The 17,135-nt window shown below is 41.5% G+C and overlaps 1 protein-coding gene across 1 annotated transcript in view; it reads right to left on the bottom strand.

Annotated features, from left to right (window-relative positions):
- Positions 1–3,517: 3,517 nt before the first annotated feature.
- Positions 3,518–17,135, bottom strand: part of eif3c (eukaryotic translation initiation factor 3, subunit C) — a 56,685-nt gene continuing 43,067 nt past the window's right edge. Inside the window, exon 22 of the mRNA XM_060939427.1 lies at positions 3,518–3,903. Coding sequence (XP_060795410.1) covers positions 3,827–3,903 — 77 coding nt within the window. The 3' untranslated portion in view covers positions 3,518–3,826. The remainder of the gene's footprint in view (positions 3,904–17,135) is intronic.

Raw genomic sequence — 17,135 nt, 5'->3', positions numbered from 1 at the left:
CGGACAAACCGTGACTAGCACAGAAGTCCAATAACAAAACACCACTCGGGTTCAGATCAGGGAGGCCGTTCCTCCCAATCACACCCCTCCAAGTGTCACTGTCGTCGCCCACGTGAGCATTGAAGTCCCCCAGTAGAACAATGGAGTCCCCAGTCCGAGCACCTCTCAGTACCTCTCCCAGGGACTCCAAGAAAGCTGGATACTCTATACTGCTATTCGGCCCGTAGGCACAAACAACAGCAAGAGCCCTCTCCCCGATCCTAAGGCGCAGAGAGGTGACCCTCTCATTCACTAGGGTAAACTCCAACACATGGCGGCTGAGCTGGGGAGCTATAAGCAAGCCCACACCAGCCCGCTGCCGTTCACCATGGGCGACTCCAGAGAAGTGGAGAGTCTAGCCCTTCTCGAGGAGCTGGGTTCCGGAGCCCAAGCCGTGCGTGGAGGTGAGCCCAACTATCTCTAGCCGGTACCTCTCAACCTCCCGCACAAGCTCAGGCTCTTTCCCCCCCAGCGAAGTGACATTCCATGTCCCAACAGCTAGCCGCTCTGTTCGGGGATCAGGTCGTCGAGGCCCCTGCCTTCAGCTGCCACCTGATCCACACTGCACCAGCCCCCTACGGCTACCTCTGTGGGTGGTGAACCCACAGGAGGCCAGGCCCACGTCGCCACTTCGGGCTGAGCCCGGCCGGGCCCCGTGGGCAAAGGCCCGGCCACCAAGCGCTCGCATACAAGCCCCAACCCTGGGCCTGGCTCCAGGGTGGGGCCCACGGCTGCACCATACCGGGCGACGTCACGGTCCTTGATTTTATTTTATCCATAAGGGTTTTGGTGAACTGCTCTTAGTCTGGCCTGTCATCTAGGACCTGTCTGCCTTGGGAGACCCTAACAGGGGTGTAATGCCCCCGACAACATAGCTCCTAGGGATCATTCAAGCACACAAATGCCTCCACCACAATAAGGTGGCAGTTCTAGGAGGGGAGAACAGAGACGATCAGTGAAAAAAATATACTTCGTGAATTAGGAACCTTGTCCCTGGGGAAATTAACTGACCACAATCTTTTTAGTAGATTAAGCCAAAACTTTGTACTAAATCCATGCTAAATTCGACAAAAAAAGGCATTGCAAATTTTAACCCAGCCCACCGGACAGCCCAATTTTGTGAATTACTAATTTTATATTTATTATTTCTAAAATATAAAAAGTGTCGATAATTAATTTTTTGGACTCCATCTACAGAATATAGTTCTTCTTAGTATTTTAGGGTATTTAATTGCCTTACATGAGTTGTCTGATGAACCTTTATTCCAGCAGCTAGTCATAGGACACAAAATGCTCAGTTACTGTGAAATGACCCGTGTATGTTCACTGCTTCAAGTGGGTTAAATGCAGAGAGGAATTTCACAAGTGTATGTGTGATGAATAAAGTTGTTGTTCTTCTTCTAAACAATTAAATCATGGGAGAACTTCTGTGAGAATTAAAGTGAACAGTATCTGAATATTACTCTAATTCTGGACTGATATAATAATAATGATAAAATAATTTCATTACCCAATAATAAACCACCGTGTCTGTTATTGTGTATATGACAAATAAACATCTTGAATCTTGACTCTAATAATAATAGGGGCCACAATTCAAGCACATTTTAATTCAGGAATAATTCTTTCAGCTATTCATACATCTTGCTACACTGGGTATTGCAGAGATTTGCAGATTGTATCAACAATCTCAAAGCTCTTCGTCTATGGAGACAATGTTGGGCTACTTTTAAAAACACCACAACTACCTCCACATTCAGATTCATTAATAAGCTGTGTGACCTGCTCAATGTGCAGTGAAAATGAAATGAAAACGATTATCACTAAAATGCAACAAGAACCTTGGTTTAGGTGTTTCATATGTTCTCTCCAAGTCAGTGAAATGAAGAAAAATAAGGGTAATATTGATGCTCCCTAGCTGCACTGCTAACAGGCATCTATGTTGTAGCCAACTAGTTAATCCTTTTGCTAGAGAGATTTCTTGGTAACTTTAGCCACCTGACATTGCTTGAAATTATAGGACAAACCCGGAGGACTGACTAGACATAGATCTACAATGTCTTGCAAAAGTATTCATTGCCCTTGGTGTTTGTCCTGTTTGGTCACATTACAAGCTGGAATTAAAATGCATTTTGGGGAGGTTAGCACCATTTGATTTACACAACATGCCTACCACTTTAAATGTGCAAACTTTTTTTTAATTGTGAGATAAACAATATTTAAGATGAAAAAACATAAGTGTGTATAGGTATCCAACCCCCAAAGTCAATACTTTGTAGAGCCACCTTTTGCTGCAATTACAGCTGGAAGTCTTGGGATACGCTGTATGTCTCCATTAGCTTAATACATCTAGCCATTGGGATTTTTGCTCATTCCTCAAGGCAAAACTGCTCCAACTCCAAGTTAGATGGGTTGCGTTGGTGTACAGCAATCTTCAAATTTTGCTACAGATTCTCAATTAGATTGAGGTCTGGGCTTTGATTAGACCATTCAAAGACATTTAAATGTTTCCCTTTAAACCATGCCAGTGTAGCTTTAGCAGTACGTTTAGTGTCATTGTCCTGCTGGAATGTGAACCTTCGGTCCCAGTCTCAAACCTCTGGCCGACTCAAACAGGTTTTCCTCCAGAATTGCCCTGTATTTTGTGCCATCCATCTTTCCTTCAATCCTGACCAGCTTTTCTGTCCCTGCAGATGAAAAACATCCCCACAGCATGATGGTGCCACGACCATGCTTCATTGTAGGAATGGTGTTCTCAGGGTTTGCACCACACATGGCATTTTACCAGGATGGCCAAAAGGTTCAATTTTAGTCTCACTTGACCAGAGAACTTTACTCCAATATGTATGGAATCTGCCACATGCTGTTGGGCAAACTTTTTTTTTCTGGCCACTCTTCCATAAAACCCTGCTCTGTGGAGTGTACAGCTTGAAGTGGTCCTATAGACAGATACTCCCATCTCCGCTGTGGATCTTTGCAGCTCCTTCTGTTTTCTCTTTGGTGTCTGTTGCATCTCTGATTAATGCCCGTAAAAATCCACTTTAATTCCAGCTTGTATTACGACAAAACAGGACAAACACCTGGGGGAATACTTTTGCAAGACACTATACTCACCCCCAAACTGTGAACAGGGTTCAATAGTATTTATACCAGTATATTATACAGTTGTGCTCAGGTAATATAAAATTATTGGTTTCAAATGGTCTCTGACTTGTAACTTGCTCAGGACACACTCCCTCATTCATGCTGGTTGTTTGTAAAGGAGTGAATATTAAAAACATAGTTAAACTCAATGACCTTCGCAGTGACCTGTGTGTGGCAGAGAGTTCATCAGTAGGAAGCAGTGTTGCTGTTTATGTGAACGCCCTCAAATGAAGAAATAAATGAGTCAAAACATCATAAAAAATAAGTAATGTATACAGAACAAATACAGAAAACCTACCATAAACCACAAATTGACAAAACAACAAGTAAGCAGTTTTATCAACTGAATAATATTTATTGTTTCTTCAAGTATATCTAGCATCACAGAAAAAAAAAAAAAAAAAAGCTTTCCCCTGCCTAGTCATATTCAACTTTAAAATCTGCTCCACCCTTAATGCATTCAAATCAACTAACAGGAAGCAAATCTTGTCAAGTGTAACTGCAAAAATCTGGCAAGATGGTTGTTCCAGCTACATAACTGCACTAGCATAAAAGTGTTAAAATATGCTGATATTTTGAAGCAGTGGAGATGATGGAAGTGCGCAGAGGTGAGAAAGGAATGAGAGATTTGCTCTAACTGAACTCAATAAGAGCCCTGGTTCTGGCTCCTGTAGGATCCTCGTTGATAGCTTTGTTTCTGCTGGTAGGAACCTTTCTGATCTGAGAGGGAGAAAGAACAGAAAAACAATTAGCCATGACAGAACAGTCAAAGTTCAGATATTAAAGCAGGCACACTGAACACCATTTCATTTATGTACAGTTGTGTTCAAATAAATAGTAGTGCATTTAAAAAAAGTGAAAAGTGAACTATTATGCATACAGGACACTTTTTTGATGGAATAAAAACATTTATTTTTTCGCGGTCCGATTTCCATCAAATCCTGCGCTCTGGCTGGCGAGCGGGTCCGTATTGTAGGACCTCTGGCGACTCGCTCGTTCACAACACAGTAGCAATTTTTGTCAACATTTATCTTTTTTTTAAAAAATAAGATTTATTTATAAGACTCGTCTTGTCTTCTTCTGCTTTATCCGGGGCCGGGTCGCGGAGGCAGCAGTCTGAGCATGGAAGTCTCAGCAGTGGGCCTGGCTCCAGGGTGGGGCCCACGGCTGCACCATACCGGGCGACGTCACGGTCCTTGATTTTATCCATAAGGGTTTTGGTGAACTGCTCTTGGCCTGGCCTGTCACCTAGGACCTGTCTGCCTTGGGAGACCCTAACAGGGGCGTAATGCCCCCGACAACATAGCTCCTAGGATCATTCAAGCACACAAACCCCTCCACCACAATAAGGTGGCAGTTCTAGGAGGGGTTATTTATAAGACTTAAAAAAATAAATAAATGAGATTATCAAAAATCTTAGAATTTTTTTGCCAGCATTTCTCAGGAGAATAACATTAATTTTACATCATGGATAGTGATGACAGTCTTCACAGCGAAAGCGAGTTTTACTACCCTGAGGAAGAAGAAAAACATTGCAGGAGAAAGCTAAAAACCTGTAACTGCTGCCAACGCCGAGCAAAAACATAGCTGAATCCTGAATGACTCAATTTTGTATAAATAGGGGACGACATTGGTGGCAAAATGTATTTTTTTTTCCTGCCATGGAAGTGCACTTTTATACCGAGGAGGAAGCAATTTGCATTACAGCCGTGAATGAGGATTCAAAATGGCGGCTCGCGTTGGCTCGGTTTTCCCTTTCGGGTGCTCTCATTTTCTGTTAGAATTTGGTAAAGAAAAAAATAAATATATTTACCAGCTTAAGGTCGGTCCATATGGTGAAATGCCGTGACCTCGGCCTTGAATACTGGCCTCGGTCAGTACTTTCAAGACCTCGGTCATGGTATTTCACAATACGGACCTCCCAGCTGGTAAATTCAAGATTCAATATGTTTGTCATATACACAATAACAGACAATGGTTTATTATTGGGTAATGAAATTATTATTTTGCAACTGCCTGACCAAACTATGCTTACCAATATAAAAAGAAATATTTTTTATTTATTTATATATATATATATATATATATATATATATATATATATATATATATATATATATGCGCACACACATATGGACTGCAAAATATAATAGTAGAATGAAAAACAAAGATAATATTTAAAAAAAAAAAAAAAAAAAAAAAAAAAAAAAGAGTGCAAACAGAGGTAGATATACTGTGCAATGTCTTGTGCAAAATTGCTAATATAGAGGTAGATGGTGATTATAATCCGTGGTTCAAAAGCCTGATGGCCTGGGGGTAAAAACTGTTCGTCAGTCTAGTAGTCCTTGCTTTCACACCCCTGTAGCGTCTGCAAGATGGTAGGAGCGTGAATAGTCTGTGTGGTGGGTGTGTTTGGTCCCTGATGATGCTCTGTGCCCTTTTTGTGACCCGGGTGTTGTAAATGTCCTGTAGTGGGGGGAGGCCAGCTCCACAGATGAACTGTGCCATTTTAATGACATGCTGGAGAGCCTTTCTGTCTTGAGTTGTGCAGTTCCCGTACCACATAGTGATGGAATTTGTCAGAACACTCTCCACTGTGCACCTGTAGAAGTTGCTGAGGAGTTTGGTGGACAGTCCAAATTTCCTCAGCTTCCTCAGGAAGAAGAGTCTCTGTTGAGCCTTCTTGATGGTCTGCTGTGTGTTGTGTGTCCAGGTGAGATCCTCACTGATGTGAGTTCCGAGGAATTTAAATGTTTTCACCCTCTCCACCTGTGTCCCGTTGATGTGCAGTGAGGCGTGCTGGTCTCTCTTCCTCGGGTCAATAATCATCTCCTTGGTCTTCTCAGCATTCAAGGAGAGGTTATTTTCCCAGCACCAGGAGACCAGCTGAGCCACCTCCTCCCTGTAGGCTCTCTCATCTCCACCGGTGATCAGCCCAATGACAGTGGTGTCATCAGTGAACTTGATGATGGAAGTGTTACTCTGGGTGGGGGTGCAGTCGTAGGTGAAGAGGGTGTACAGGAGTGGACTGAGCACACAACCTTGGGGAGGTCCCTGTGCTCACTGTCTTGGTGCTGGATGTTCTGGTACCGACTCTGACAGCCTGGGGTCTGTTTGTGAGAAAGTCCAGGACCCAGCAGCAGAGGGAGGATGTCAGTGCAAGGGTGGAGAGCTTCTCAGTCAGACTGCTGGGGATGACGGTGTTGAAGGCTGAACTGTAGTCTACAAACAGCATTCGAACATAGGTGTCTCTGTGTTCCAGGTGTGGCAAGGCTGTGTGGATGGCTGCATTGACAGCATCATCAGTTGAACGGTTCTGACGATATGCAAATTAAAGGGGGTCTATTGTGTCTGGGACGTCCTTTTTGATGTATGACATGACTATCCTCTCAAAACACTTCATTACAACTGAAGTGAGTGCAATTGGGCGATAGTCATTCAGGCATGTTATATTATGGCATAAACACAGCACTGAACCTGGTTAGGATATATTTTGCAGCGCTTGGTGGGGACAATGTCATTAATACACATACTGATGTAGCTGGTGACCACAGATGCATATTCCTCTAAATCCACAGAACAGTTTTCTCTCAAATAACATACATATTCTACTTCCTTCTAGTGGGTTTCATTCATTTAGTTTGAGAGCATGGAATACTGTTAGCATATCGCTTATCCTACATGTATTACATCACTCTACCCAATGGGGAATGAATATTCAATATGATTTACGATACTGCATGGTTGTCAAGACATGACGACATAACATGTCAGAGCTGATGCAAATATCCAATGAGAGATTTCTGCTGCACATGCGCACAAGCATTTCTTTGTTCGCCAGGACAGAGAAAGACGTGCTGAACGCCTGAAAGGCTACCTTTTGGTAGATATTCTTCATGGATATTTACAAGAAAAAAAAAAAGCCAACCGACACTGAAAAACTGGAAAAAGAGACAGATAAAACTTCCACGCGACTGTGACAATTTGTAAACAAACATGACCGCCAGGTTTGTTTCATTAAATACGGAAGATTTTGAGAGAATTTTGAAAGACGCGTTGAACACCTGAAAGGAATTAATAATAATAAATAAATATTGGCTGGCTTTTTTTTGTGGTATATCAGGTGCATTTCATTCAGCTAGCATGATACTGAATGAGTCAAAGACGAGTTCAATATCATGCTAGCTGAATAGAATATCTCTGATATACCACAAAAAAGCCAGCCAATATTTATTGTCTTTGACTCGTTCAGTATCATGCTAGCTGAATAGAATATCTCTGATATACCAGGAAAAAAAAAAAAAAAACAGCCAAATTTTATTTAAATAATTAGCTTTTACTTCCAAATCTCAAATGTAGTGGAAACATTACACATTCAATTCCAAATCAAAGCCTTAACAAATTTTATCAAGTGTGTTATTCTTTTACAGGAAGCAAAAAATAGTAAGCTGTTTAAAAAAAAAAAAAAAAGAGGGGGGTGTCAACATTTTTCTCTTCAAACTACTCAAACTGAACTATTTAGTTGCATAACCATTGTTTTTGATCACTGCTGTGCATCTGCATTTTACTGAGTTAACCAACTTCCAGCATCTATATTTCAGCCCAGTGTGAACCAACTACATTCCATAGTGCCTGTGAATTTTTGGGTTTCGGCATTTTCCAGACCTCGGTCACAGCTTTTCCCCCTATATGGACCAACCTTGAGCCGGTAAATAACTTCTTTATTTTCTCCACTACAAAATAATTGATTCTTCAGCGCTTACGAAAAAAATGCATCAAACAAAACCAACGATAGCGAATAAGGCTACATATTGTAGTTTTATCTTTCCCAGTTTCGCTATTACGTTGGAGTTGTACATCTCCTCATTTCAACTTCCAACTTTTGTCTCTAGCTCTGAATCCGAAATGCAGTGCAAGGAGCCACCAAACAGTTCACTGTAGAGACTCACGGTTGTGCTTGCCAAATTAGCCATTTTCAAACATCAGATCTTCCTCCACCTTGGTCAATGGACGAGCCACTTGAGGGAGACTACCCTTTCAAAATTCATGAACTGGCTGCCTCTTTCTCGACGACAGGGCCTCCCTGGATTTCAAAAACCCTTTGCCTTTAAGGATATCCAGCTTTGAACCATGGTCGTTAAAATAGTGCTAAAGACTGCGATGAAATGCTGTCAGGGTAGTGGGTTCGTAGTGGCTGTCATCTTTCTTCTTTATTTCCATGAAGAAGCAGCAGATAAGGATGTTGAGCTCTTCCCCAGGTATGTCTTCAATATTTCTGTGCTCACCGAATGATTGCAGCTGCCTTTTCCACACATTTATATCATAAGCAGTTTTATTTGTGTTTTCTGGCCTTTGTTGCTCGATAAAATTCTGAACTTCGCTCATAAACTCGTTTCACTTTTTCCTGGGATTTCTCTTTTTCAACATTCATGTTTTGTCATTTTCATCAGGATAGTAAAATTCACTTTCATTGTGCTGCGTGTCTTGGTCCGAAGCCACTTTTTAGTGCTACTGTCAGGAAATTACAATGAAAAACTCACAGCAGGGGCGTGCCTGTGCTGTGGTTAGCGCTGTCGCCTCACAGCAAGAAGGTCCAGGTTCGAGCCCCGTGGCCGGCGAGGGCCTTTCTGTGCGGAGTTTGCACGTTCTCCCTGTGTCTGCGTGGGTTTCCTCTGGGTGCTCCGGTTTCCCCCACAGTCCAAAGACATGCAGGTTAGGTTAACTGGTGACTCTAAATTGACCGTAGGTGTGAATGTGAGTGTGAATGGTTGCCTGTGTCTATGTGTCAGCCCTGTAATGACCTGGCGACTTGTCCAGGGTGTACCCCGCCTTTCGCCCGTAGTCAGCTGGGATAGGCTCCAGCTTGCCTGCAACCCTGTAGAACAGGATAAAGTGGCTAGAGATAATGAGATGAGATGAAACTCTCAGCAACTGTGCAAAAACAAAGTTACAAAAGTGAAGCTGAAAATCTCAGCCAAGATAAAAGAGCTCAGACCATGGTCAGAGATACGGAAATATGGACTGTTCCACAGACCGGAAAAACAGCCAATCAGAATGCAGGATTTCTTACGGAGACCGCTGAGAAAATAATACAGTGGTTATATATAAAAAATAAAAAAAAAGGGGGGGGCGCTAGTGAGCTGGCAATGGAGTAAGACCTGTTGTGTTGAGTTCTTGCCTAACTTTTCAAAAAATATTATTTTAAAGTGCACTTTCTGTAGTTTTGTCGCAAATCTCATTAATTACCGCAACCGAAACACCCTGGAGCAGAGTTAAACTGTCCGCATTACTTCAATGGCAACCAAGCTCCGTAAATATAAATACTGCGGCCCTACAAGCGCTGGGCCCGAAATCACCGCGGCTTGAGGTGATAAGGTCAGCGGTGAGAGGATAAGCGCGTCACAGCCGGAGTCAGAAATGGATCCCGAGGGCCTGAAAGCGGATATCATCTCCTCACTGAAGGCAGATATCTCCGTTATTATTAGAACCGAGCTAAAGAATGCATTCACTGATGAATTAAACTTCGTTAAAAACGAGCTGAAAGAAGTCAAGTCTGAAATTGCTAACAGCACTGCGGCCATCCGCTCCGACATGGACAACATGAAGGCCGCCATCAGCGACATGGAGGGAGGTTTGTCAACTTGGTCGGGTGAGGTTACCACGCTACAAGCGACGGTTGCTGAGCTTAAAACAGAGTTGGCTAATTTGAGGGAGAAGACAGAGGACATGGAGGGGCGAATGAGACGATGCAATGTTCGTATAGTGGGAGTTGCGGAGGAGCCTGGCTCATGCTCCACTGCTTCAGTCTCTAAACTACTAAAGGAAGTTCTGTATTTGGATAAGGATATTCTGGTTGATCGTTCTCACAGAGGACTTGCACCAAGAAAGCCCAATGGAAAACCCCGGGTGATTGTCGCCAAGTTGCATTACTATCAGGACTGCATCGATGTACTGCGCCGAGCCAGAGAGGGAGGCCCACTCCGGTACAAGGGAGACCCAGTGGCTATATTTCCAGACTACACCGCGAGCGTAGCTAAGGCCCGGGCCGCTTTCAACAACGTCAGGAACCTTCTCCGAGGTCGACAAAGGATCCGCTATGGGATTATGTTCCCAGCTCGACTCCGCATCTCCTACAACGGAGATAGCAAAGACTTCCTGGACCCGGAGAGGGCGATGGCCTACGTTAAGACTATTGTTCCGGCAGCGGATGTTATGAAGTGACGACAGTGAGGTTTTGTTCTCACCTCCTTTCTTTTGGACAGACATTAGGATATGGACGGTTCGATAGTCCCACTCAAAGACTACTTACTTTTTTTGTTTGTATATTCTTGATTTACATATTATAATACTATCGTTCTCTTATACTACGGGGTGAGTACAAATTTGTCAATAATGTTTTTTTTTCATTTGTATACATGCTTAGACATGTAATCCCACACCGATTGCTTAAAGATGAATAAGCACCCAAACTTGTTTTACTATTTGGTTATTCTCTTTGACTTAAAGGTCAAGGGTATAGAGGATCTTACAGTTGAGTGGTACTTATGGATATCTTTGATTACAAATTTGTACATAGGTACATGCCCAGAGTCATATGTTTATTTATGATGTATATTCTTTCTATATTTGATTGTTTTTTTTCCTACTCTTATTTATTTGATTTTTTTTTTATTGTATTGCATGGGATGTTGCTCCACGGGCATGTGGCTTAAAGACTTGTTGCACTTCTCTTTGGTTCTACTTTTAAGTGCAGGGTTGGGCAAGGGCCAGCCTATCTGACACCAAGTTGTTCCCCATTACCATCACTTAATGTGTGGTTTTGCTTATGAAGGGTATTGCAGCCGCCGTGTTCAGTTAGGTGGCAGGGGTTGGGAACCTACCAGACCTATCTTGTTTGGCTATATTTTTGACTGTCTTCCATGTTTTAAACTCTGTCTTGTTGAGGCTTTGGGGAGTATCTATAGAATATTGGCCAACATGACTCCTAATGGCTAATACAAGTAATTTAGGAATGAGTTCAGGGTGCATTGTTAACTTTGTAAGTTGGAATGTGAAATCTCTGAACCATCCTGTTAAACGCAGGAGGGTATTAACACATCTTGGTCATCTTAAAGCTGACATTGCATTCCTTCAGGAGACTCATCTCCGCACTACTGACCGTCATAGACTGAGAGGTGGATGGATAGGACAAGCATATCACTAACTTTGGTTCTAAAGCAAGGGGAGCGGCAATCCTAATTAGTAAGAATATTCCTTTTGTAATTTCTGACACTGTGTCAGACCCTATGGGGCGTTATATTATAGTAGTGGGTCAACTGTACGGATTCCCCGTTATTTTAGCTAACATTTATGCCCCTAACTGGGATGACCAGACCTTTTTTATTAACACCTTCTCTCGGATTCCTAACATGGATTCACGTCACCTCATTCTAGGTGGGGATACAAATTGTGTACTTTCCCCAAATTTAGACCGTAGCTCCTCTAACACTTCTTTTGAATCAAAGTCAGCACAAACAATCCAACTCTTCCTTCAGGCTTATGGTGTAGCTGATGTCTGGCGTTTCCTCAACCCTACATCTAGGGGCTATTCCTTTTTTTCCCCTGGTCCATAAAACTTTTTCACGGATAGATTATTTCTTTATTGATAAGAAACTCCTTCCAATGGTAACTGCCTGTGAATATCAGCCAATAGTTATTTCTGATCATGCTCCCTTAAATTTGAAGTTATGCATTCCCAGTGCAGATTCTAGCTATCGCCCATGGAGACTTAATCCGTTACTTCTCGCAGACGATACTTTCGTAAATTTTATTAACACAGAAATTAAATTTTTTCTTGCCCACAATCAGACACCAGGAATGTCATTCTCTACAGTATGGGAATCGCTGAAAGCATACTTAAGGGGACAGGTTATCTCTTTCTGTGCAATGCGGAAGAAAGCTAAGACTAAGCGTCTTAAACAGCTGGCAGATGATATTCTTAAACTGGATGCGAAGTATAGCCACTTGCCCTCGGATTATAGTCAAACAACACCTATTGCTTAAAACAGAGTTTGACCTCCTCTCAACACGCCAAGCAGAGAACCTCATTTTAAAGTCCAGACATAGTTCATACGAGCACGGAGAAAAGGCAGGGAAAATTTTAGCACATCAGTTACGTCAGAAGGCTGCCAGTCAGTATATATCTGAGACAGGTGATGAAAAAGATCTAAAACATACAGAATATTCGGAAATAAATTCTTGCTTTTTTCGTTATTATTCCCGCCTCTACACCTCTGAATCACCACAGAATAAGTCTGCATTAGATGAGTTCTTTTGCAATTTCGATGTTCCCAGAATAGATCCTGAGTTAGCCAATGTGCTAGAGGATGACATCTCCGTTGAAGAGGTCACAGAGGCAATTGGGAAGATGCAAAGTGGCAAATCTCCGGGGCCTGATGGCTACCCATCAGAGTTTTTTAAGACATTTTCAGTAACGCTTGCCCCTCTTCTTCTATCCGTCTTCAAGGAATCACTCTCTTCAAATTCTCTCCCTTCAACAATGCGAGAGGCAACTATTTCCCTTATTTTAAAGAAAGATAAAAATCCCCTTTACTGTAGTTCATATCGTCCGATTTCCCTTTTGAATACAGATGTAAAGCTTCTTGCAAAGCTCTTGGCTTAACGTCTTGAGGTAGCCCTTCCTTCAATTATTTCAGCTGATCAGACAGGCTTCATGAAAGACCGATATTCATTTTTTAATATTAGATGCCTTTTTAATATCCTTTATAGTCCCTCCCCATCTAACACTCCAGAGATTTTACTATCTCTTGATGCTGAGAAAGCTTTTGATAGGGTGGAGTGGGACTACCTTTTTTACACTCTTGAAAAATTTGGCTTTGGTCCAAAATTTATGTCCTGGATTAAAGTTCTCCACTCCTCCCCAATGGCAGCAGTACGTACTAACAATAATCTTTCTCCCTATTTTAAACTACAAAGAGGCACCAGACAAGGCTGCCCAATGTCTCCGCTCTTATTTGCAGTTGCCATAGAACCGCTAGCATTAGCTATTCGACAGGATATTAATATCAAGGGAATCGAGAGAAGGGGATTAGAGTGTAAGGTATCGCTTTATGCAGATGATCTGCTGCTATATATTTCAGATCCCTTGTTAAGTCTCCCTAAACTGCTGGGCACACTGAAAAATTTCGGCAAGATATCAGGTTATAAAATAAATTTGCAAAAAAGTGAATTAATGCCGATCAATGTATCTGCAGACATCTCTCTCAGTTCAACCCCTTTAAAAATAAACACAAAGTTTAAATATTTGGGAATTTGGGTTACACATAATTACAAAGACCTATATAAGGCTAATTTTCTACCCCTGTTAGATGGTCTGAAACAGCATATTAAACGTTGGGATCTGTTGCCCCTTTCCCTGAGTGGAAGGATCAATACCATCAAAATGAATGTATTACCCAAGTTCCTTTATCTGTTTCAGAACCTTCCCATATTTCTGACCAAAATCTCCTTCAGCTCCATAGACAAGCTCATATCGACCTTTATCTGGAACAAAAAAACCCACGGATACGGAAATGCATATTGCACAGACCACGTCTTCAGGGTGGTATGGCTCTTCCTAATTTTTTGTTTTATTATTGGGCAGCCAACATTAGAGCACTGATGTTTTGGATGTCAGATTTAGACAGCTCAAACACCCCTAAATGGCTAACCTTGGAACATACTTCCTGTGGACCCTCTTCCTTACCAGCTTTATTGTGCACCAAACTCCCATTAGCAAAGCAGATTTCTTATTATATCCTTAACCCTGTTGTGGCACACTCGGTAAAAATTTGGAACCAGTTCAGGAGAGCATTTACTCTTAACAGCCTCTCCCTTTTTGCTCCGATAACAAAAAAAAAAAAAAAAAAAAAAAAATCACATATTTCCTCTCTCGGTGTCAGATGGAACCTTTGGAGTGTGGTTCAGGAGTGGGATACATTCATTGCAGGATCTATATGTAGACAATAATTTTGCTTCTTTTGAACAATTAGTAAATAGGTTTAATATCCCTAGATCCCACTTCTTTAGATATCTACAATTGCGAAACTTTATTGCCTCTCATTCCAACTGCTTCCCCTTATATCCCCAGGTATCTTTGTTAGACTCCATCTTCAAGATGGGGAAAAACTTAAAGCAGATTATAGGTAAGATATATGGCCTTCTCAATCTATTTAACTTGTCAACTTTAGATTATCTCAAACACAAATGGGAAGAGGATTTAAGTGAACAGATCCCAGATGCAGTGTGGCAGAAAGTTATTAGGAGGATTCACACATCATCTATTTGTCAAAGACATACAGTTGTACAATTCAAGATAGTGCACCGGCTTCATTGGTCAAAGGTCGGGCTGTCCAAAATTAGACCGGAGTTAGACCCTACCTGCGATAGATGCAAGCAAGCTCATGCAACTCTACTGCACATGTTTTGGACATGTCCAAAACTACATCACTTCTGGCAGTCAATTTTCAATACTCTCTCTAAAATATTAATGGAACAGATAGATCCATCCCCTCTTACTGCTTTATTTGGTGTCACTTCACAGGCTGTGAATTTAAGTAATTCTAAGTCCAATATGATGGCCTTTTGTACGCTACTGGCCAGACGTCTGATCCTGCTCAGGTGGAAAGACCCTCTTCCCCCTTCATAATCCCACTGGATCAGAGACACTATGCAACATCTGAAGCTAGAAAAAATAAGATACTCTCTCCAAGGGTCTGTTTTGAAATTCTACGCAACCTGGCAGCCTTTCTTGGCTTTTGTGGATCAAATGGAAGCAGAAAATGTAACCCTGTAATACATATGAACCCCTTACTTTTATTGTCATATATATGTTTTTTTTTTTTCTATCTCTGCTATGTTTGCTTACTTGACTCACCCTATCAACAAGTACATGAGATGACTATCTTTAATTTAGCGGTACAGGTCTGGTGGGTGGCTGGGTGGGGGGGGTGTCCAGGGATTAGTTTCTGTTTGTATTTTGTATACAGTGAAAACTTCAAATAAAAAGACCTTGTTCAAAAAAAATAAAAATAAAAAAAGTGTACACACCCTGTTAAAATGATAATTTTTTACATCAGAAAAACCTGAGACCATGATAAATAATTTCAAAACTTTTCCCACCTTTAATGTGACCTATAACCTGGTACAACTCAATTCAAAAACAAACAAATCTGTTTGGGGGGGGGGGGGGGGGGGAACAAAAAATTAAAAACGTACAATAAGCTGGTTGCACAAGTGTGCACACCCTTAAACTAATACTTTGTTGAAGCAGCTTTTGATTTAAATTACAGCATTTGGTCTTTTTGGGTTCATACCTGCCATCAATTAAAATGACTGATTAACCCCAAATAAAGTTCAGACATTTACTTAGTTGCATCCTCCAGCAAAAGCCAGGGTTCACAGAGAGCTTACAAAGCATCAAAGGGATCTCACTGTTGAAAGGGATCAGTACAAAAAAAGGGTACAAAAATTTTTTCCAAGGCATTAGATATACCATGGAGCACATTGAAGACCGTCATCAGGAAGAGGAGAAAATCATGGGATAACAGTGGCATTATAGAGAACTGGACGTCCCTCCCAAAGGGATGAAAAGACCAGACGAAAACTGGTCAGGGAGGCTGGCAAGAGGCCTACAGCAACACTGAAGGAGCTGTAGGAATTTCTGGCAAGTACTGGTTGTGTACTACATATGACAACTATCTCCCATATTCTCCATATGTCTGGACTAAGGGGTAAGGTTGCAAGACGAAAGCCTTTTCTTAAAAAGAACAACATCCAGGCCCGGCTAAATTTTGCAAAAAAAAAATAAAAATAAAAAAAAAAATAATAATAATAAATACATCAACTCTCCCAGAAGCATGTGGGAAAATGTGTTATGGCCTGATGAGACCAAGGTTGAACTTTTTGGCCACAATTGCAAAAGGTATGTTTGGTGCAAAACCACTGCACATCACCAAAAGAACACCATGAAGCATGGTGGTGGCAGCATCATGTTGTGAGTTTTTTTTTTCTTCAGCTGGAACAGGGGCTTTAGTCAAGGTGGAGGGAATTATGAACAATTCTAAATACCAATCAATTTTGGCCCAAAACCTTCAGGTGTCTGCTAGAAAGCTGAAGATGAATTTCAACTTTCAGCACAACAATGACCCCAAGCATACATCAAAATCAACAAAAGGATGGCTTCACCAGAAGAACATTACAAGTTTTGGAATGGCCCAGCCAGAGCCCAGACCTAAATTCAATTGAAAATCTGTGGGGTGACCTGAAGAGGGCTGTGCACAAGAGATGCCCTCGTAATCTGACAGATTTGGAGCACTTTTGCAAGGAAGAGTGGGCAAATATTGCCAAGTCTAGATGTGGCAGGCTGATAGACACCTACACAAAAAGACTGAATGCTGTAATTAAATCAAAAGGTACTTCAACAAAGTATTAGTTTAAGGGTGTGCATACTTATGCAACCAGCTTATTGAACGTTTGTTTCCCCCCCCACAGATTTTTGTTTGTTTTTGAATTGTACAGGTTGTAGGTCACATTAAAGGTGGGAAAAGTTTTGAAATTGTTTATTGTGGTCTCATTTTTTTTTACATCAGAAAAACCTACCATTTTCACAGTGTGTGTACACTTTTTATATCCACTGTATTTTATATAATGACAGGAACAACTGCTTATAGCTGTACAGGTCACATAAATCATAAGAATTAACTTGTCATGGACGTTCCAGAACATGAACTGTAACTATAAAGGAATTTTAAAAAGTACAGCATGCTTTTTAATCAATAAAAAAATAACTTGCAATACAATCTAAACTCGTGTGTGAACAAACCCAGCTTGGCTTAAACCAGGCTCACTTCACTGCTCTGAGGTTAAGGTTACAATTTACTATAAAACCTAACAGAAGAGGAATTCCACGTGAT

This window comes from Neoarius graeffei, chromosome 14, assembly GCF_027579695.1.
Source record: "Neoarius graeffei isolate fNeoGra1 chromosome 14, fNeoGra1.pri, whole genome shotgun sequence".
Lineage (NCBI taxonomy): Eukaryota > Metazoa > Chordata > Actinopteri > Siluriformes > Ariidae > Neoarius > Neoarius graeffei.
Note: the sequence above shows the minus strand (reverse complement) of the source record. Positions and strands in the feature narration are given on the sequence as shown.